This window comes from Rhipicephalus sanguineus, chromosome 2 (assembly GCF_013339695.2).
Source record: "Rhipicephalus sanguineus isolate Rsan-2018 chromosome 2, BIME_Rsan_1.4, whole genome shotgun sequence".
NCBI classification, from domain to species: Eukaryota; Metazoa; Arthropoda; class Arachnida; order Ixodida; family Ixodidae; genus Rhipicephalus; species Rhipicephalus sanguineus.
In genome coordinates this window covers 50,188,326-50,206,054 of record NC_051177.1, presented here as the reverse complement: position 1 = coordinate 50,206,054, position 17,729 = coordinate 50,188,326, and the positions used below count along the sequence as shown (strand labels likewise).

General features: G+C 45.3%; 1 protein-coding gene across 2 annotated transcripts; it reads right to left on the bottom strand.

Annotated features, from left to right (window-relative positions):
* Window positions 1-67: 67 nt before the first annotated feature.
* LOC119382914 (zinc finger C3HC-type protein 1-like) lies at window positions 68-16,649 on the bottom strand. Of its 2 annotated transcripts, none has more exons than XM_037650826.2 (8): window positions 16,453-16,649; window positions 15,812-15,962; window positions 14,264-14,347; window positions 14,044-14,183; window positions 8,468-8,571; window positions 5,652-5,808; window positions 2,102-2,254; window positions 68-290 (listed from the first exon to the last, which is right to left on the bottom strand). In XM_037650826.2, exons 1-8 carry the CDS (start codon window positions 16,570-16,572, stop codon window positions 219-221), a joined length of 981 nt encoding a protein of 326 aa, XP_037506754.1. In that variant the 5' UTR covers window positions 16,573-16,649; the 3' UTR covers window positions 68-218. The 2 variants fall into 2 exon arrangements, with proteins under 2 accessions (XP_037506754.1, XP_037506755.1); XM_037650827.2 differs by having other exon boundaries at window positions 14,056-14,183.
* Window positions 16,650-17,729: the final 1,080 nt, after the last annotated feature.

Below are 17,729 nucleotides of genomic sequence, written 5' to 3'. Positions count from 1 at the left end.
AAAAAGAGTGAACAGAAGGTGTGCAGATGGGGACGGAGGGGCGTAGGGGGCAGTGATAACACGAAGATGTAAATAAATAACGTTTATTGCGAGGATGTGATTGCGTGATAGCTTCGACCTTTTGAAGATCACAACTGTTACCGTCGTTTGTAACTTTGAACACAATTAATACGAAATATGAAGCTCTGGGGTTCCTCATCAGGCGTAACACAAGTTCTTCAAGTACGAGGCACCTTAATCTTCTTCCACGAGTTGAGGATCCGTTCAACTTTTTCTTGGAATGCAGCAACCTGCGGAAAACAAAAAAATCAGCACGTACAGAAGAGCTTTAGACAGAAAAGTTTGCATTTTCACTCATGTAATACTGGTTGTGTATTGCATACTTGTATCTGTACTGAGCTACAAACCTTGTTCCTGAAACACAGTTTCAATGCTCCACATTGAAGCTCCATAAGCAGCAATTTAAGCTTTCACATTTTAACTCAGAGGAGCTTGCAATTGTCTTGCATGAGTTCTGTCCTCCATGGTCAGAATGTTTAGTTTAGTTATTTGTAGCAGTAAAGATGCAGCTACAAGACACATGAAACCACAACGGCACATGGACCAGTGGTTCAATGCTGGTTCAAAGGCAGTGTGCTGTGTGATGTCAGTGCACGTTAAAAAGCCCCAGGTGGTCAAAACTGACCGGAGCCCTCCACTATGGTGTCTCTCATAGGCCAATTTGCTTTGCGACGGTAATCCCCATAAACTAACCAACCAATTGAATGATCAAATCAAAGCAGCACTTTTGCACCTCGTATGTATAGAACACACTGACAAAGTGCTTATGTAGCTTTCAACTTCAGACTTTGGTATGTACGAATCTCCTTGCAATTTTCATTCTAAAATTTTGTTCCATCAATTCGAGTACACGTACAGTTAATAGCCAACTATAAAAAAAAAAACTTTTACCAGATAAAAGCCCTGCTTCATGCAGTCAAAATATAGAAAAGCTTCAAGGCAAATTTTCGCTTCAAGTACGATTCGATGCTTCACCAAAAGCTTGTCAAGAATGTACATTTTTTGAAGAAACAATATATAACTGTCACGCCCAGCAGTGCTATGTGGATATGATGTTTAAATGTTGAAGTTATTGGAAGCTGTGACCTGGGATTTCGGTGACACCTGGAGAGCATATCTATATGTCATCTAAAGTCAGCTCATTTTTAAAAATTAGACATATACCAGCCATGTTGCTTTGCTACGATGGCATAAAAATATATACACATCAAGTGAATGTTTCTGCAGATCCAGTGGTTTAAAAGCATTCAAAATAATGAATGTATGAAAATAATTATTACTTCGAACGTCTGAGCCAAAGTCTGGCTGTATTCCCTGACGAACTGGAAGTAAGAAATGTTTTCCTATGTTCGTTTGCTCTTTCATATGCTTATATATAATGTATATAAAAATATACACCCACACTAGTACTACTTATATGCAACAAATTTAGCCAAAGTGCAGTGCAAGGTAGTAAACCTGATGTGCATCTGGTTAACCTCACAGCCATTTCTTGCTTCTCTCTCTAGCCAAAGTGAAATTTTTTTTCATGTGGCCACACGAAGTGCTGCCATACTGTAAGAGTGCCTGAAGTACAGTGGACCACAAATGTTTATGGACCATATGAGCCATTGCCAAATTGTCTGTCTATGCCAATTAGCAATGGCCCACCGACAGTAGTGCTAGGCCAGAAATGTGTCTAGTTGTCATTCACTGGCATGTCCATTTTTCTACTGCCAAGCAACACATCACTACGACACATCATTGTTTTTTCACAAAGCGCTCATCTGCAGTAAGGCAATTTTTGCACTTCTTCATAGCCAAACCATTGCAATGGCAGTCTAGCTTGAATGGGGTGCATATGGGCAGATATTGGGACAAGGAAATAGAAAAGTCACAAATTAATGAAGGGTGCAGCGCTGTTCTCAATGGCACCTGACCTTCCAGAGAGGTCTCGAAGAGACCGCTGGCCGCACGCTCATGTGGTCCATAAACTTTAGTGGTCAAATGTACATCATGGTAAAGCAAATAGAGAGATCGCTTTGTTATGCTCAAGCCTTACTGAAGGAGGAGTGCCGGTTCCGGTTTGATCGCTGCTCGATTCGAGATTCCTCAGGAGGCACTCGCTGTAAACAACCCAGCCTTTCTTTCCCGACGTTCCAGTGACAACCCAAATGCACCATGGACGATGCTCCTTCACTGGGTCCATTTCTTCCTAAAAACACCAGAGGAACAGAAAGTGAATTCCACTGAAAGTACAAGACTACCCGGACTGCAAGACCACAGTGGTTATAAACCGAAATCCTGAAGCTAGCACAGCACACATAATCATAAGTATATTAATGAGAACTAACAGACAATAATGCCAAGGAAAGTATAGGGGACGTTATTAGTAGTAAATGTAATGTAAATATAACGTAAGAAAAGTGGATGAAAAGATAGCTTGCCGCGGGCACGGACCGAACCTGCGACCTTCGTATAACACGTCCGATGCTCTACCAACTGAGCTACCGCAGCGGCCATCCCCCCGTCCACTTTATGGGGTATATATGTGTATTTAAACATGGGAGCGTCAGTCAGCGCCGCCAGTAGCCATGACGGCAAGTGTGGAACACTTTTTCTGCCTGTTGGCGTCACGTAGCACGTGAACTTATTAAGAGCTGGCAGCTGACCAATAATCCCTCGCATACTACCTGAAAGCATCAAGTCTGCCAGGAACGAGACCCTCACTATCGGTATAGCATCGGACACGTTATTCGAAGGTCGCAGGTTTGGTCCCTGCCCGCGGCAAGCTATCTTTTCTTCCACTTTTCTTTCCTTACGTTTACATTACATTTACTACTAATAACGTCCCGTATACTTTCCTTGGCATTATTGTCTGTTAGTTCTCATTAATATTGTGTATAACACAGAAAAACGAGCCCTTAAATAATCATAAGTATGACAAACAAAACCTATCCTTTGCACAAGCTAGGCGGTCTCGGCACCACAACTCTTCAGTAGTACCATTCATGCAAGCTTGTGGTGCGAGTTCCATTCACATGACAATACTACAGATTATCGGTTCACCAGGGATTTTGCTATAATGGCAACTCAATACACACACATGCACACAGGAAAGGCACCACATCTGAAAGGAGTATACTGACATGAATTCTAAATATTTTCGGATTATTGCTCTAAATAAAAACATTAGTTTCGAAAACCCTAAGAAGAGTATCGTGGTGTCTGGAAATGCGTTGAATATATTTTTAATACCACTACCTTAAAAAAGCACTTTCGGTTTCGATATCGAGGAGGCGGCATTGCAGTGACGTGTAAACACAGTTTGATGTCATGAGGAGACAGTAACTCGAGAAGTACTAGCAGTAGCTCTGTCAGCCACACGTGGTGCACGTAAAAAACGATAAATGAATTGTTGTGCAGTGACTACAACAGTGATTTCTGCGATTTAGGCTGCATGCAGGACGCACAGTTGGCAAACCCAGTGAACTGTGTTATCTTGTCATGATAATGTCCATTGCGGTAGAGTTAGCTTGCAGATCCTCGGTGCATAAACTTTAAAATCCAAGTAAAATATTTCATACTTTTTGTCTGACTCTGGTTAGTACAGAGTGTTAACCCTGCGTACCAAGGAAACTAAAAATGCCCCTTTTGCGATGCCTCAAAATTGTGTAAGTACTCCTTTAAAGGGACACTAAAGGCAAATATTAAGTCGACGTTGATTGTTGAAATAGCGGTCCAGAAACCTCGTAGTGCTGCTTTTGTGCCAAGGAAGTGCTTATTTTGAAATAAAATCACGTTTTTTAGTGGTCCGCATCGCGTTAGCGCGCTTCAAATCTCCTGCCTGAAAATACGACTTTCATACGTCACTGCTGCCGTGCCCAACGTTGCCCGCTTTTACTGCGCGGCCGTCGACACTAGTAGCAGCCGAGCGGAAGTAGCGGGACCCACAGTAGCAACAACGGCGCTGCGGCAAAGACTTGCTCGGATGGGCACATTCAAAGCGTTCACCAAGTTGCGGTTGGTCTCGTAATCCTCAGTACGAAAGTGCAGCGAGCACACACGCAGAGGTTTTGACTGTTTAGGACACTGGCGCAATGGCATGACACTAAGCCACTTCGAGCGTAAGGGTTCATTCCGCGGCACCCAGTGAAAAGACACACCGGTTTCCTTGCTGCAGCACTGGCGTTGTGCACCATTCGGGCATCCGGCAATATCACATGCATGCAGCATTTTGTCGAACTTTCTGTCAGAGCGACTTTCATGAGCGCGCAAAACACGCACGGCAGTACGCGATCCCGAAACTACCACTGAGACGGGCGAGGCGCAGTTCGGTGACAACGGAACCTTTGAACCACGCGCGCCGTTCCCCATGGCAACGCCACGGAGGTTTTGTTTTCCATGAATCAAGCGGAAACGAACAAACAGCATTTTATTACGTCTTTTGATGCTCGGAATGTTCTTTTTTTACTGCTGCTAGTGTGATTACTAGTGATTTATTGTAGGCCGACTTCCATACGTCATCGGGATCACTTCGAAAATGTCCCACTCGTGGCGCTCATCATGTGATACATTTAGCTTAATTTCTCGGTAAGTACGGTACTGCTGTTGATAATATTGCCGTTTTAGAAGTTGTCATACATTGGGCTTTCACTCTGGCATAAATTGTTATTTGCCTTTAGTGTCCCTTTAATAGGCAATATACCATATTTCTTGACAAATTGTGAACAAAATAAATTATTCTATCACTAAATTCATGGTCTTTTTATTTCCATCAACATCTCACTCCGGGTGGTTATCGGTCCTTTTCAAAGTACTATTGCAAAAACACATAAGCTGGAGCTTTAGCGTACGTTATTTGATTGCCCTGAGGCTGACTGTTGTTGTGTAGAAATGACTCAATTTACAAATGGCAAACAGCACAATTCAATATCAGGGGATTTCGGCTTGTCCAACTCTAAACAATCTGACAGCTGCGACTCAACCATTCTCCACACAACCTTCAACTTCGTATGAAGCTCCTTCAGCCCTGTTTGATTAAACTTCCTAACCGAATACATATAAATGCAACAAAGATGCTAACGACAGCATGATGATAACAATGAAAAAGTCGTCATTGGCATGACAATTACGACCTTGATGGTATGACAAACTAAGTGCTTCAGCAGTAAAGTGTCTGAATTCCATGCCAAGTGAAATATGTGGCTCACAGCTCTGCAATGTAAGCTACATTATAAAAATATCGAACGGGCAGATGGATAAGGCAAGCCTTGTTTCAAACTCTTTTTGCAGTAAAAAACAAAAAAAAACAATGTTAATTCTCCAAGTGGAGAAGTTTTACAAGCCAAGCCCAGAATCTGATTACGAGTGCTGCCCTTCAGACTAACTTTGAGGTCTCGGGGTTTGTCGACCTAAATCTAAGTACACAAAGGCTTTTGCATTTCACCGCGCTCGAAATGGGGCCATGCAAGCCCACAGTATTTTTGTGTGAGTGTATATGCTTGTATGGTGAAATGTGTGGCGTAACATATTGTGGTGTTGGGTGGTAATGGGGGCAAGCTAGCAGATAGAAGCCAGTAAGTCTCCATTCATGCTGAGCAGATGGTTACCTCCTCGTGCTTCCTTTTGACACTGTGTCCATTGCCGTTTTCTTGCTTGCAACTAGTGTCATCAGAGATGAGCTCTTTGGGAGATGCATAGAGCCAGGTTCCAACCTTCCTACAGCAAAACTCGCAGCTGAGTTGCTTCAGTTTTTCAGTTGGATTGCTGAATTCAAGAGAGAAGAGAATGATGCATATGAGTGATCAGTTTAAATCTTTGGAAGACAACAAAGCTACAGCGATGAGTGTTGCTCCAGTACATCAGGCAGCTGTGTTTATCTGAAAAGCTAACTTGACAATTTTTTCTAATGCAGTGTATGACAGCACGCTACCCCAAAAAATTGGCAGGTTATATAGTTGAACGGCCACACTTGATAATATCCTGTGGATAAATGGAGTTAATTACGGTAGTAATACAGTTAGACCAATACACATGTTGCCCTCCAAATATAAGCTCAAATGAGCAGTACAGCTTGTCAGAAAAAAAAAATGCCTAAACGAAGCAAGAATACTTCAAAGAGTTCGCATTCTGAAATCCAGCTCTTCCAGTTTAAAATACACCTTTCACATTTTAATACATATCCTGGCATTTGGCTGAACTTGCAAAAACATTATGCAGATATTACAAAAATATTGGTTGTCCCCAGTGAGATAAAAGGGGCACTAAAGAGCAAACTTGATTTGTCTCATATTAGCAAAGTACTCTTTCACGATACCAAAAACACCACACTTGCTGCGAGGAGACGCTTAGTAAGCGAGAAAACACGCAAAAACAAAATGTGGGTGGCAACGCCACCTTGAAGTTTTCGCACCATTTGCCGTGACAGTCACATGTTTTGACAGCGTCTTCTAGGGACTATGCAGTTCCTAATCGGTAAAAACGAAGTACGTTGTCTTCTGAGGGGGCCACAGACTTAACATACCAAGTTTGGGGTAATTTCGTTGAGCCAATGGCACCAAAATACAATAAATACACTTTGAAATCTGCGACGTCACGCGGGGAGATTTCGGCGCGATATTTAAAAATGAAACTTCGAACTAAACCTATGATGGCGAAATTAACGACATTAGAGTTCTCAGGGCACACCGATTGATTGTTTCTCTTTAATGCCCCTTTAAGGTTACCTTGTATGACCCGATGATTTAAAGCTTTCTAGCATCATTGGACAAGACTGTACCAACGAACATTTTAAAGGGGCCCTGTAATACTTTTTCAACATGGTCAGAAAATGCTGCCGATCAATAGTCGGGGCTCCTGTGATCATTGAGTCAAACTTTAGCACTCAACTTTAGCACACTCTTCTCTCGACAAATGATGCCATATACCCAAAAGCACATGGACACGGCCATTGGCTGATCTGAGCATCATGAGCTGCACAGTTACTGCGGCTGCCGCGACGTATCCACGCCGCACTTGTGATCACACTGAAAGTGAGCTGCGTGTTCAAACAAAACAAGGAAAAAAAGTACTCAGAACCCCCCCCCCCTCCCCGTATAGCTTTCAGCGTGCCCGCTTGGGAGAAAAGAGAGAGAAAGCGCTCAGAGTGTGCGACAAATCCCTGTTGAAGTTCCTATATTTTTCCCTTTTACTTAAGTACCGACAACTCTCCTCTCCCAGCCCTCTCTCATGCGCAGCCGGCGTCTGCCGCCATTTTTTTCTGAACTTGGAAGATTTGCAAAGCCACGTACGTATAAGTACATTAGCCACGCATCTTTCAGCGGGCAATATGCTACCGTGACGCGCCTTCCTCCTCCCGCCAAGCCCCCTTCAATAGTGAGCGGGGGACGCATTTCACCAGGTGCTGGAAATGCATTAGGAAGAACATGGCTACTGAAAACGAGCATTAGCCAATGACATTTGTCGGCGGCGCTTCAATGGTTGTCAGTACTTAAGAAAGAAGAGGGAAAAATCTAGGGACTTTAGTCCCTGTAACTTCGCTCGTAGTTGACGGATTCTGAAAATTTTCACGGCAGTCTGCTCATGAGAATATAATCCGATAATGAGGTCATTCAACCACTACTTGAAAATGTGTTGCAGGGCCCCTTTAAGATGTACAGCTGCCCAAACCTTTAACTATAGTGCGCGAGCGCCGACTTTTTTGTGCGTCAGCGCCGCACGACAGAGCCAAGTTGCAAACAGGGCGAGAGTAAACGCATCCCCCCCGAAGCGCGCTCAGCTAGGCCCATCGTTTCCTTGGCTGTTCCTTCGTGGGAACGTTACCCTGCATTAACTCAGTTCAGACCAACAGGCACCGCGTCTTGCTCATATCTTATATTCCGAAAATCAGCAAGCGACCGAGAAAATGAAATCTGCAGACGTCACACGCCCGCGCGCATGAGATAAGCTGACAAATGTGGATCGTCAGCTTATCTAGCGATGCAAATGCTTTTTTTTTTCTCTTAATCTCGCCCTGTTTGCAACTTAGCTCCGTCGTATGGCGACGCACAAAAATGTCGGCGCTCGCGCACGATAGTTAAAGATTTGGGTGGCTGTACAAAGGCCCACTAGGCAAAGTTTGTGTGGGCCAAGTCAAATGGCAAAAGCTCCATGCATGAGTAAGTATGGGCAGTACACCCAGCAGGTGGGCTACTCAGAAAATGTAAGCCTCAAGCCTAAAAACTGTGATCTGGCATTATTAGAAAAGGTGACACATTTTCTCCTTCTTCCTTTCACTTAATGAACCAACTAGCCCAGCAACATGTAGTAAGACTTAAAAAAAAAGGCATTTTGCTGATGTGTATGAGTGAGTGCTAACACACAAAAGAGTGTTATCAGCATAAGAAAGCTGAAAACCATTAGTACAATATTGTAAAGTGTTTCTTACGCTGTCTTCCAGCCAGTCAGTGCGAGCAAGATGGCCCGTTCGCTCTCCTTTGTTTGCTCTTCACCAGCCAACTTGCATATCTTTGCTATTGCTTCAGCACCAAACTGAAGGTACGTAAAACAATGATAATCAAATTAGGGCTTTCCTTTGACATTCTAAAACATATCTATTCTTTTTTTAGTGTCTATGGAGGCTGTTTAACGTTAAACATTCTTTGGCTCATCCTAAGCACATAGCAGTAGGTAGGCTCCCGCCTTGCCTTGTTTCATACCCCCTGTAGAAACTAGAATTCAAATGCCCAAAGGCGTGATACCAAACTTGCATCTCCCAGCGCAACAGGACCATGCTCTAACTGGCAACGATTGCATGCATACTCTGTCTTGCCGATGCTAAACAACTACTATTCACATCACGCTGCATAGCAAGATGTAGTGTCTCTACGACTCGTTAGCTCTAGTCATGAAACATCCAAAGGTGAAACAGGGCCAGTGTTTAAAACAAAACGAACTGATTTATTGATGCATCAAGAGTGGAAACGTCCACACAGCTCAAATGGTTCACTGGCGACTGTTGCTCTCCCGACTCCGCTGGGCTCTCCTCCTCACACCACGAGCACACACACACAAAAACAACCACTCACACTGGTGCCCTTGTCCCCCCGTTTTCTGGCCCGTTCAGTCAGGCGCCCTTTCAGTGTTCCAAGGCCACGGACCCAGGGGCCGTATGCTACACGTGTGGCTCTTCCCAGTGCTTGGATCTCCAAAAAGAAAAATTGTCCGCAACACACTCCCTGTTATCTATTTTAACTGATTTACTAGTTCGAAATAATTGAGGCCTCCACGTGAATAAGGATATAATGGAAAAAACTGTATTACACGCACTCGTACAAAACAACACACGTCTTTTTTGCTCAAGTTCAGTGTCCAGACTGCCCCACCCAACCAACGTCTTTCCATGGGGAGAAGGGAGCGCACTCTCTCCTGTCTGGGTTTGCGCTCCACGGTGCGCCTGGCTCATGTCTGTCGACGGTTCCATGTTCGCAGTCGCAGGTTCTTGGAAGAGACGGCTTTTTGTTTGGTGTTATATTTGGTTTGCGCATCTGGCTTTGGTGTTCTATCGTTTTATTACACTCCCCGCCGTAATGACAAGGTCATTTTCTTCATTATCGTTAGTTCCAGCGGGTAAAGCAGCTGAATCGGCCTACGAAGAGTCGATCCGCCGGGCATACGCACTTCAAAGGCCCGCACTCTGCCGTCTCTGCCAGTGAGTCCCCTTTCTATTGTGCCCATTTTCCACCGCTGTCTTGGCTGGGCGGTCTCTTTCAGTAGCACCACGTCGCCGATGTTTGTTTGAAGCGTTGGTTCCGCTTCATGCGGGTCGCCTGTAGCTCGTGCAAGTACTCTGTTCATCGGCGCCAGAAACCCACCAGGGACTTTTCTCTTCTCGAAATCATTTGTTTCAAATTCATACAGGATAAGTCGCCGATTTCTCGTGGCAGCAATGCAGGCAGTGCAGTCAATCGCCTTCCCATGAGAAACGATGCTGGACAGAGTGGTTCGGGCTCATTGGGCTCTGCGTGAACATGAGTGAGGAGGCGAGAATTCATGACAGCCTCAACCTCTGTCAACAAAGTGGCCATTTCCACAAAACTAACGAAGCTAGTTCCAAGGGTCTTCTTCAATGCTTGTTTCGTCAGTCCTACGAGGCGCTCGTAAAACCTGTCCCACCATGGTGCACTCTCAACAATGAACTTCCATTTAACATCGGGATTCGTGATGTAGTCACGCACCTCCTCGCTTCAGACTGCCGACCAAAGAGAGGCCAAATCCCTGTTGGCCTTCTTAAAGGTTGGTGCATTGTCGTTGTAAATTGTGCTCGGAATGCGACGTCTTGCTATGAATCTCCTGAAGGCAAGAAGAAATGAGGTTGTTGACATGTCGTTTACTAGCTGCCAAATGAACCGCTCGGGTTACTCCGCAAGTGAACAACGCGATGTAGCATTTCACAGGAGATGCCCCCTTAATGAGAAGAGGTCCGGCGAAATCTAGGCCAGTTACTTCGAAAGGCTCAGCCTCCGTTAATCGGTCCTTCGGCAGGGGAGCGAGTACCTCGTTGGCAGGAGGTAAATGAAAGCGCTGACACGTTACGCATTCTCTCAGAAACTTCTTGATGAGCTGTCTAGCTCCAACCACCCAGCACTTCTCTCTAAGTTGCGTCAGAGTGTCGCGAATACCTCCATGAAGTACCTGGTGACGACAATGTCTAATTAGGAGTTTTGCTACGCTGCTTTCCTTGGGTAGCACGCTAGGGTGTTTGGCCTCATAGCTCATGTTGCTATGTTGCAGTCTTCCGCTAATTCTCAGTACTTCCATTTCGTCAATCATGAGTGACGTGTTTCTCGGTGGTGAATCTGCTGGAAGCTGCCATTCTTCTTGAACACTCTTAAACTCCCTTAGTAGCCCCTTTTTCTGTTCGTGACGGACCCAAAACAACTCAGCTCGATTTGTTACCGAGAGGGCTCCGCATTCAACGTCGTTCCGTCTCGCCATTGCGACAGTGCCCTCAAAGAATTCTAGCGTGGGACTTGTTCTTGTTGTTTCATTCCCATCAATAACGCCAATCGATTCTAGCGCCCAATACTTGCTGAGCATGTCGCTCGTCATATCGATGACCAAAGTGCGCAGCATCACGGTCTGGGTGCAGTGACTGTCGTTATTGGTTCCCTCAACGGGACCTTGCATCGTCTATCCTGCTGCCATTTCCACTGCCCTGAGCCATTTCCCCAATTTGACCGTTCGGCCAGTGGTCAGCTCCCATAGGTAATCGGCTCCAATCAGCAAGCTAATGTCTTTCGGACCATCGCCGCTGCTGGAATCAGCACATTCATAGCCCAAAGCTTCCAATTTCTGCAATGTTTGTTTTGGTGGTTTTGGAATCGTTTGGTCGCATATGACATCTGCTTCGAGCACTTCAAGTTCCCGCTTCTCACCCCTTTTCGTTTCCAGAAACCCCTTTACCTTTCGAAATGGCCGTTCTTCTTGGTGTCCTCCAAAGAAGCCAACACTCAGTCTTTCCTGTCCTACAAGTTCACACCCAAGCTTCTGCGCGGTCTCTGTGGTGATGTAGGAGCGCTGACTACCCCCATCAAACATAACTCGCACGTGAGTGTTGGAGTACTCTCCGCTGCACTGAACCGTTGCTGTTTGCAATAAAACGGTCTCTTTAGGAGCGGTCCCATCATTGGTGACAGCTTCGAGACTTATCTGGGTGCTAATGACGGCATCGTTAGTATCTGGAGGTCTGGTTGGGTACGATGGGTCACACATGGTTCTTGCATGCTTCCGCTGGCATTTCGCGCATCGCACATTCACACGGCATGCACTCGATAAGTGCCCTCGCCTCGTGCACCTGAAACATCGCCCGGACGATCGCAGAAGCTCTTTTCTCTTCAAGTGCTTTTGCGGCATCGCAGTTTGTAGTTGCATGCTCGCTCGTTCCACAAAAAAAGCAGTCCTGCGGTGTCATGTTCTGATGCAACATTGCCGACAATTGGGCAGGTGCGCCATGCATTCTTGAGTTCGATTTTTGCCTTGCACTAGGAATCTCCCTCGAGGGCTGCTTTAAGTCTAAACTCTGAAGTGCAGCAAGGTTTTCGCGGCTCTCGACTTCGACTTTTAGGAAAGACAGGAGTTTGTTGAAAGTGTTCACTGTACCTATGTCTCCCCCCGGTGTTGTTGGCTCCGATCCATCGGTGGATGAACTCCGCTGATCGTCGAAGGTAGAGTTGGCATCCGTGGTGCACTTCTTCCAAAGTCGAGAAGAATGTCCCGAGGCATGGCCCTCTGAACCACAGGTAGCAGCATTGCATCGTAGGTGTGGAGTTTCCTTCCCAGCGACTCAAGTCCGCAGATGTGTGCCACCAGGCAGTCGTAGAGGCGGTGAAGGCTCTGTACATCATCCGAAGAACGCACCGGTTTGATGTTCAGCAGACTCCTCATGTGTTCCTGAAACGCCCTTTCAGAAGCTCTACGGCGTTGCGATAGCATCGAGACGTAGGTGGAAGACCCGCAAGAGCAGCAGCAGCATCACCCGTAACTGATGACCTCAGGTAGTGGAATTTGTCAATAAGTGACAGTTCTTCGTTCTTGTCGACCACCTGTTCAAACACTTCCCAAAATGGTTGCCAGTCTGAGTGCCGCCCGCTGAGCTTCACAAGCTCAAATCTCGGGAGCTTCACCCTTGTCCCGAGTTTCGCCGTCACCTGTGAAGCACTACCATTGCCCGCTGATGCGGCGTTTGTTTTGGGACCCGTAACAGTCATTTGCCGCTGCAGGCGAGCAAGGCAGGCTACGATGCGGTCTTGATAATCGCATGTCTATTGGAACTCGTTTTCCGCGTCTTCATGCCAACTGGCAAGTCTGGTGTGCAGGATAGCCGCTTCATTCTCGAGTGGCTGTGGCCGATTCTCGTAGTTGTTAATGAGTCGCATAATTTGAGCACATATAACTTTCCTCTTCTTTACGAGACATTCCATCGTTAAACAAATTCGTTAAATAGTTCGCTCACCGGAGTAGAGTCATATCCGTCGTTGCCGAGGCGTTCAAGGCGTGGAGTCGTTGACGGTTGAATAAACAACACAAAGTCCACGGCGAGAAAGTCCCGGGTTTCGGCACCAAGAGTGTAGTGTCTCTACGACTCGTTAGCTCTAGTCGTGAAACATCCAAAGGTGAAACAGAGCCGGTGTTTAAAACAAAACGAACTGATTTATTGATGCACCAAGAGTGGAAACGTCCACGGAGCTCAAATGGTTCGCTGGCGACTGTTGCTCTCCCGACTCCGCTGGGCTCTCCTCCTCGCACCACAAGCACACACACACACACACACACACGCACACACACACACACACACACACACACACACACACACACACACACACAAAAACAACCACTCGTCCCCCCGTTTTATGGCCCATTCAGTCAGGCGCCATTTCAGTGTTCCAAGGCCACGGACCCGGGGGCCGTATGCTACATGCGTGGCTCTTCATGCGCGACACAAGACTAAGAACAAGAGCAAGCGCGTGTGAATAAATCTCCAATTGGCCAAAAACCTACAGATATCTTCCCTATGCATCATGAGCAGAAGTGTGCCAAGTTCTTTAAAGCTTGCACAGTGAGAGAAAACGCATTGGGGCACTGTGTAAGGGTGAACTACGTCCAGGATCGGACAGCATTTCCTAGTCTTTTCTTCATAGCAGATGACGCAAAGAAGATGCTACGCGACATTGACCTGCCTTCGGGATCAGCTCAATTTGTAATTAAACTCATGTAACGTTTCTTCGTTGGAGCAAATGGCACACTCTACACACACATTTGCATGTTTTACGCGAACACATTGGTTAATCTGGTAACAGCTTTGAAGAACCCCAAGCAATACTGGATGGCCAGCTACCTGCATGTATCTTTGTATCATATCAATCTATTCCTAAAGTGCAGTGGGATTTACTGAATTTTTTTCCTACAAGGGATGAAAGGTAATGAGAAGCTTGTTAGCTGCAAACTGTACATGCAGGCACGTACCAGTACACGTACCTGCTTGTGAACCTGCTCAGTGCAGAGCGATGGGAGCGAAGTGAGGATGGGGACAAGCGTTCCGAGCCTTTCGCGCAGCTGGTCAAGTGCTTCGTGACGCATCACTGGCTCCATGACAGCATAGGAATCTGCAGCAGGCAATTGACGCATTTGTCAGAATCGTCGTGATGGTAAAGAAAAAAAGATGAGATCAAAACTTGCCGCTCACCCGGGCAAGGCGCTGTCTTCCAAGGGCAGCAGCTCTTATGAGCATCTTTCAGGGATGAAACCAGCTTCTGTGTACATTCCGTATCTGAAATACAAAGATAAAGAGTTTTTATGCCCATACAACAAGGGCCCCACTGGGACATAGTGAAGTTACCAGTGGTGCAGATAATGAAATTGGAGCAACATGTTCTTTGCATTCATCTCAAGAAATTACGAAATGGTAAAAAATCACCCTTTTAAGTTCACGATTACATGTGTTCATCGTTAACTGCATATCAGAAGTTTGAAACCCTTGCTGACCTCATCAATGTCATTATGCATGGAAATGTGTTGCTAATAGCAAGTTCAGCATTGGCAAGTTTGCTTCAACAGGAGAGAACTAAGGGCATGTTTACAGTAGGATTGGTGAATCGGCAGGACAGGTAATCTATTTAATAAGAGAGTTTTAGCACGTCCAGCACTCCAGTACATGCAAATGCAATGGCGCTTGCGTAATTCCAGGCTATCGTATGCTGCTACAGACATCTTGTGACACTTCGTATCACCACAATTATAGACACATTTTTCTGTGTTCTAAGAGTGTTGTTGACCGAAAAGAAGACTCTAAAATGTAACGTGTTTACAATTACAACACTGTTTATATTTTACATCCGCAGCAAAGTGTAATACACTTAGTTACTGCAGTAACAGTTCTATGCTTGTCTGGTCAAGCATTGCGGACAAATTGTGCAAAAAAAGGTTGTGGAAAAACTGAATTCTCTAATAGCACAACACAAGTCTGTCTATGATGAATAAACAATGACAGAGAAGAGACAGGTGTTCATCCTGCCCTTTTTCTTGTCTTCTTTATACCGAAGCAAGGTCTGGGTACGGGCTAGTTGGTATTCCATTTCAAGTTGTGATCACAGCGCAAGGTAAGACACGAGACAGAGAGCAGCGCTCGTCTTCGTTGCTCTCTGTCTCGTGTCTTACCTTATGCTGTGATCACAATTCTTTATACCACGGCTCACTTCACAATATTATGAACATACGCCAATTTGCTCGACCATTCACTTTACTTTGTTCAGACAATTACAGTTGCACATGAGTGGCAGACTGCCCTGAACACTCTACAGGCTCTCTCAAAAGAAAGAAAGCCACTAAAACTATGCGCGTCGCAGAGTCTTGGGGTTGTACACCCCACTGATCACTTCATAAAATATTTTCTCTTTGACATCACATGACATTCACTGAGCACACAACTGTGGTGACAAGCATTAGCTCAATGTGCACAGTAGCCATGCAGCACGAAAACAATGGTATTCTTTCACCACGTTCACTTGTGCCCACCTTTAGCAATCTACGTGCAATGCCAGTAACATCCCCAAAGTGTCGGACCAATAACACTGCCTCCGTACTGTGAGGGAATGAAGGCAATGCTTACTGAAGCAGTGTTGCGGAACATGTGGAAGACGTTTCACAATTCAAGAGTCGCACAAGGAAGGGGGCAGAAGACAGGTAGCACTTTAGCATCACAAACCATCGCAAAAGCCAACTATGAAGTACGTACACAGTTTGTGGCCCAAACGAAGACTGATTTGGCAATCGAGATGGGACTTGCACGAGATGCAACAAAGCATGTCTTCACCTACACACTTCCAACCAAACCGAGCACACACCGATGGCGAAAGTTCTGGTGGCTTGCAGGACCATTTGGATTGCTAGTTCAGTCAAGGTAAACAGATTAGCAGTCATAGTCCAATACCTTGTCTAACGTTTCAAGACTGGTTAAAGAAGTTACACTAGACTGCACTAATTATACATCTGAGTGCGTGTTATTTCGCAGTGAAAAGAAAAATTTCCCAAAGTAACTCGACTATATAGGCAATAGCAGTTCATGAACATTGAGAAACAGGGGGTGCATGGTTAACAGACACTGTAGGCTAGGCACACAAAAGGCATTCAAATAAGTTTGCAATTATGAGTACGCAAAGCCGCTCGGAGATGCTATTTCTAAACCTGCCTCCCCACACACAGCAAAATTGAAGTTACTTATCCCTCTCCGAAATATAAGCTGTTTTGTTGGCTTTCATTCAGGATAAAAAGAAAGAACAATGGGTTAGCACTCTTATTGAATACCTTTCAACGCTACGAACGCATGCAAGGTTAGTTTATTTTTACCAACAACACCGAGTCGCACGTAAAGGATACAGATCCGTACTCGTCAATGAAAGTTTGGATGCGCGCTTTGTAGTTTTCATATTCTTTTCGGCACATTGGCAGTTCATACCCTAATGACTCTATGCCCGTTGAACACTTTGCTGCAGACATTATGAACGGTCACTGCTGTAAACAAGAGAAAGTTTCGTTTCAAAACACCGGCATGTTAATCACGAGCCCGGCGAACTGTTCTAGCCTCCGCATTGCGCTTGCTTTCTCCGACCGTAGGTGACGCTACTATCAAGTCACAGTAAATTTTATATTTTTGTAAATTTTCCTAAGTTATTTTTTTTTAGATAATAAATTTGGTTACAAGGTCATAAAATATCGAGGTATGAGAGAAGATGTATCATGTGACGTCAGCTCAGTCCGGTTCTTACTGTCCTGCAGAGACGCTTCACTGTCCAAAGCGTGCGAGAATCAGGTAAACCATCCGGTAATTACTACTGTCTTCTTTCTCTTTTTTCAATACTTTTTTTCAGTCAAACTGACACTTCGCTATGCTTGATAAACCACTCAACCTACCTAAGAAAGTAAACAGTGAACGGAAAGATTCTGCACGTGTGTTCAGCCGAAGCACCTGTTAATACGCATTTTTTTCGCGATAGATTGTTTTGGCAAGAACACCAGTGCAACTATAAGCTGCTTCATTTTGTAACGGTTTTGTAATAAGCTGCTTACCAAAGTGAAACTGTACGTACATAAAAACCCGAAATAGAACGTGCAGTTTCAGTTTCGCATGGTAAAGACGTGTGCCGCACGGATGCGCATGCGACGAAGTAAGGGTTAGTAAGATACGCGCTATGGTTTCTGTTGCTTGGCCTGCTTGGCCTCACAAGAGGTCCGAGCGAGGATTTGACTACGGGCTCGAGAGCGATCGTTGCTGTTCTCCCTGAAGAACAAGAACATATTCGCCATTGTAACGAAATGAGACTGCGGGAAAGAGAGAAAAATAAATACAGCAGGCATTGATTGGTGTCTATTATATCTTTCTTTTTTTCCTTTTTTTTTATGGCGCTGCGCCGTGCTCCCTGATGGGTTGCAGAAATAAGCTTCCCTTAACCATTACCACCACCATATTTTGCATGCATAACGGCGTTAAAACGGCGACTCGATGACACTCCGCCATCAGCGTTGTTAAAACTCGCCAAGCGTCTCAACGCTCCGAACAAAAGTCGCCTATTGGTCCAAAATCCAAAAAAGAGGCAGGAGTCAGGAGAAAATGGAAGCTTGCGATGAAAAATTCGTAAACAGCAGGTGTGTGCTAG

Bases quoted from the DNA above. Each gene is read 5' to 3' on its own strand.
- LOC119382914 (XM_037650826.2), bottom strand. From the start codon at position 16,572: ATGTCTGCAGCAAAGTGTTCAACGGGCATAGAGTCATTAGGGTATGAA. The intron at 14,184-14,263 runs GTGAGCGGCAAG...TGCCTGCTGCAG, and splicing joins GAAGACAGCGCCTTGCCCGG to ATTCCTATGCTGTCATGGAG. The intron at 8,572-14,043 runs GTACGTGCCTGC...ACGTACCTTCAG, and splicing joins ACAAGCAGGTACGTGTACTG to TTTGGTGCTGAAGCAATAGC.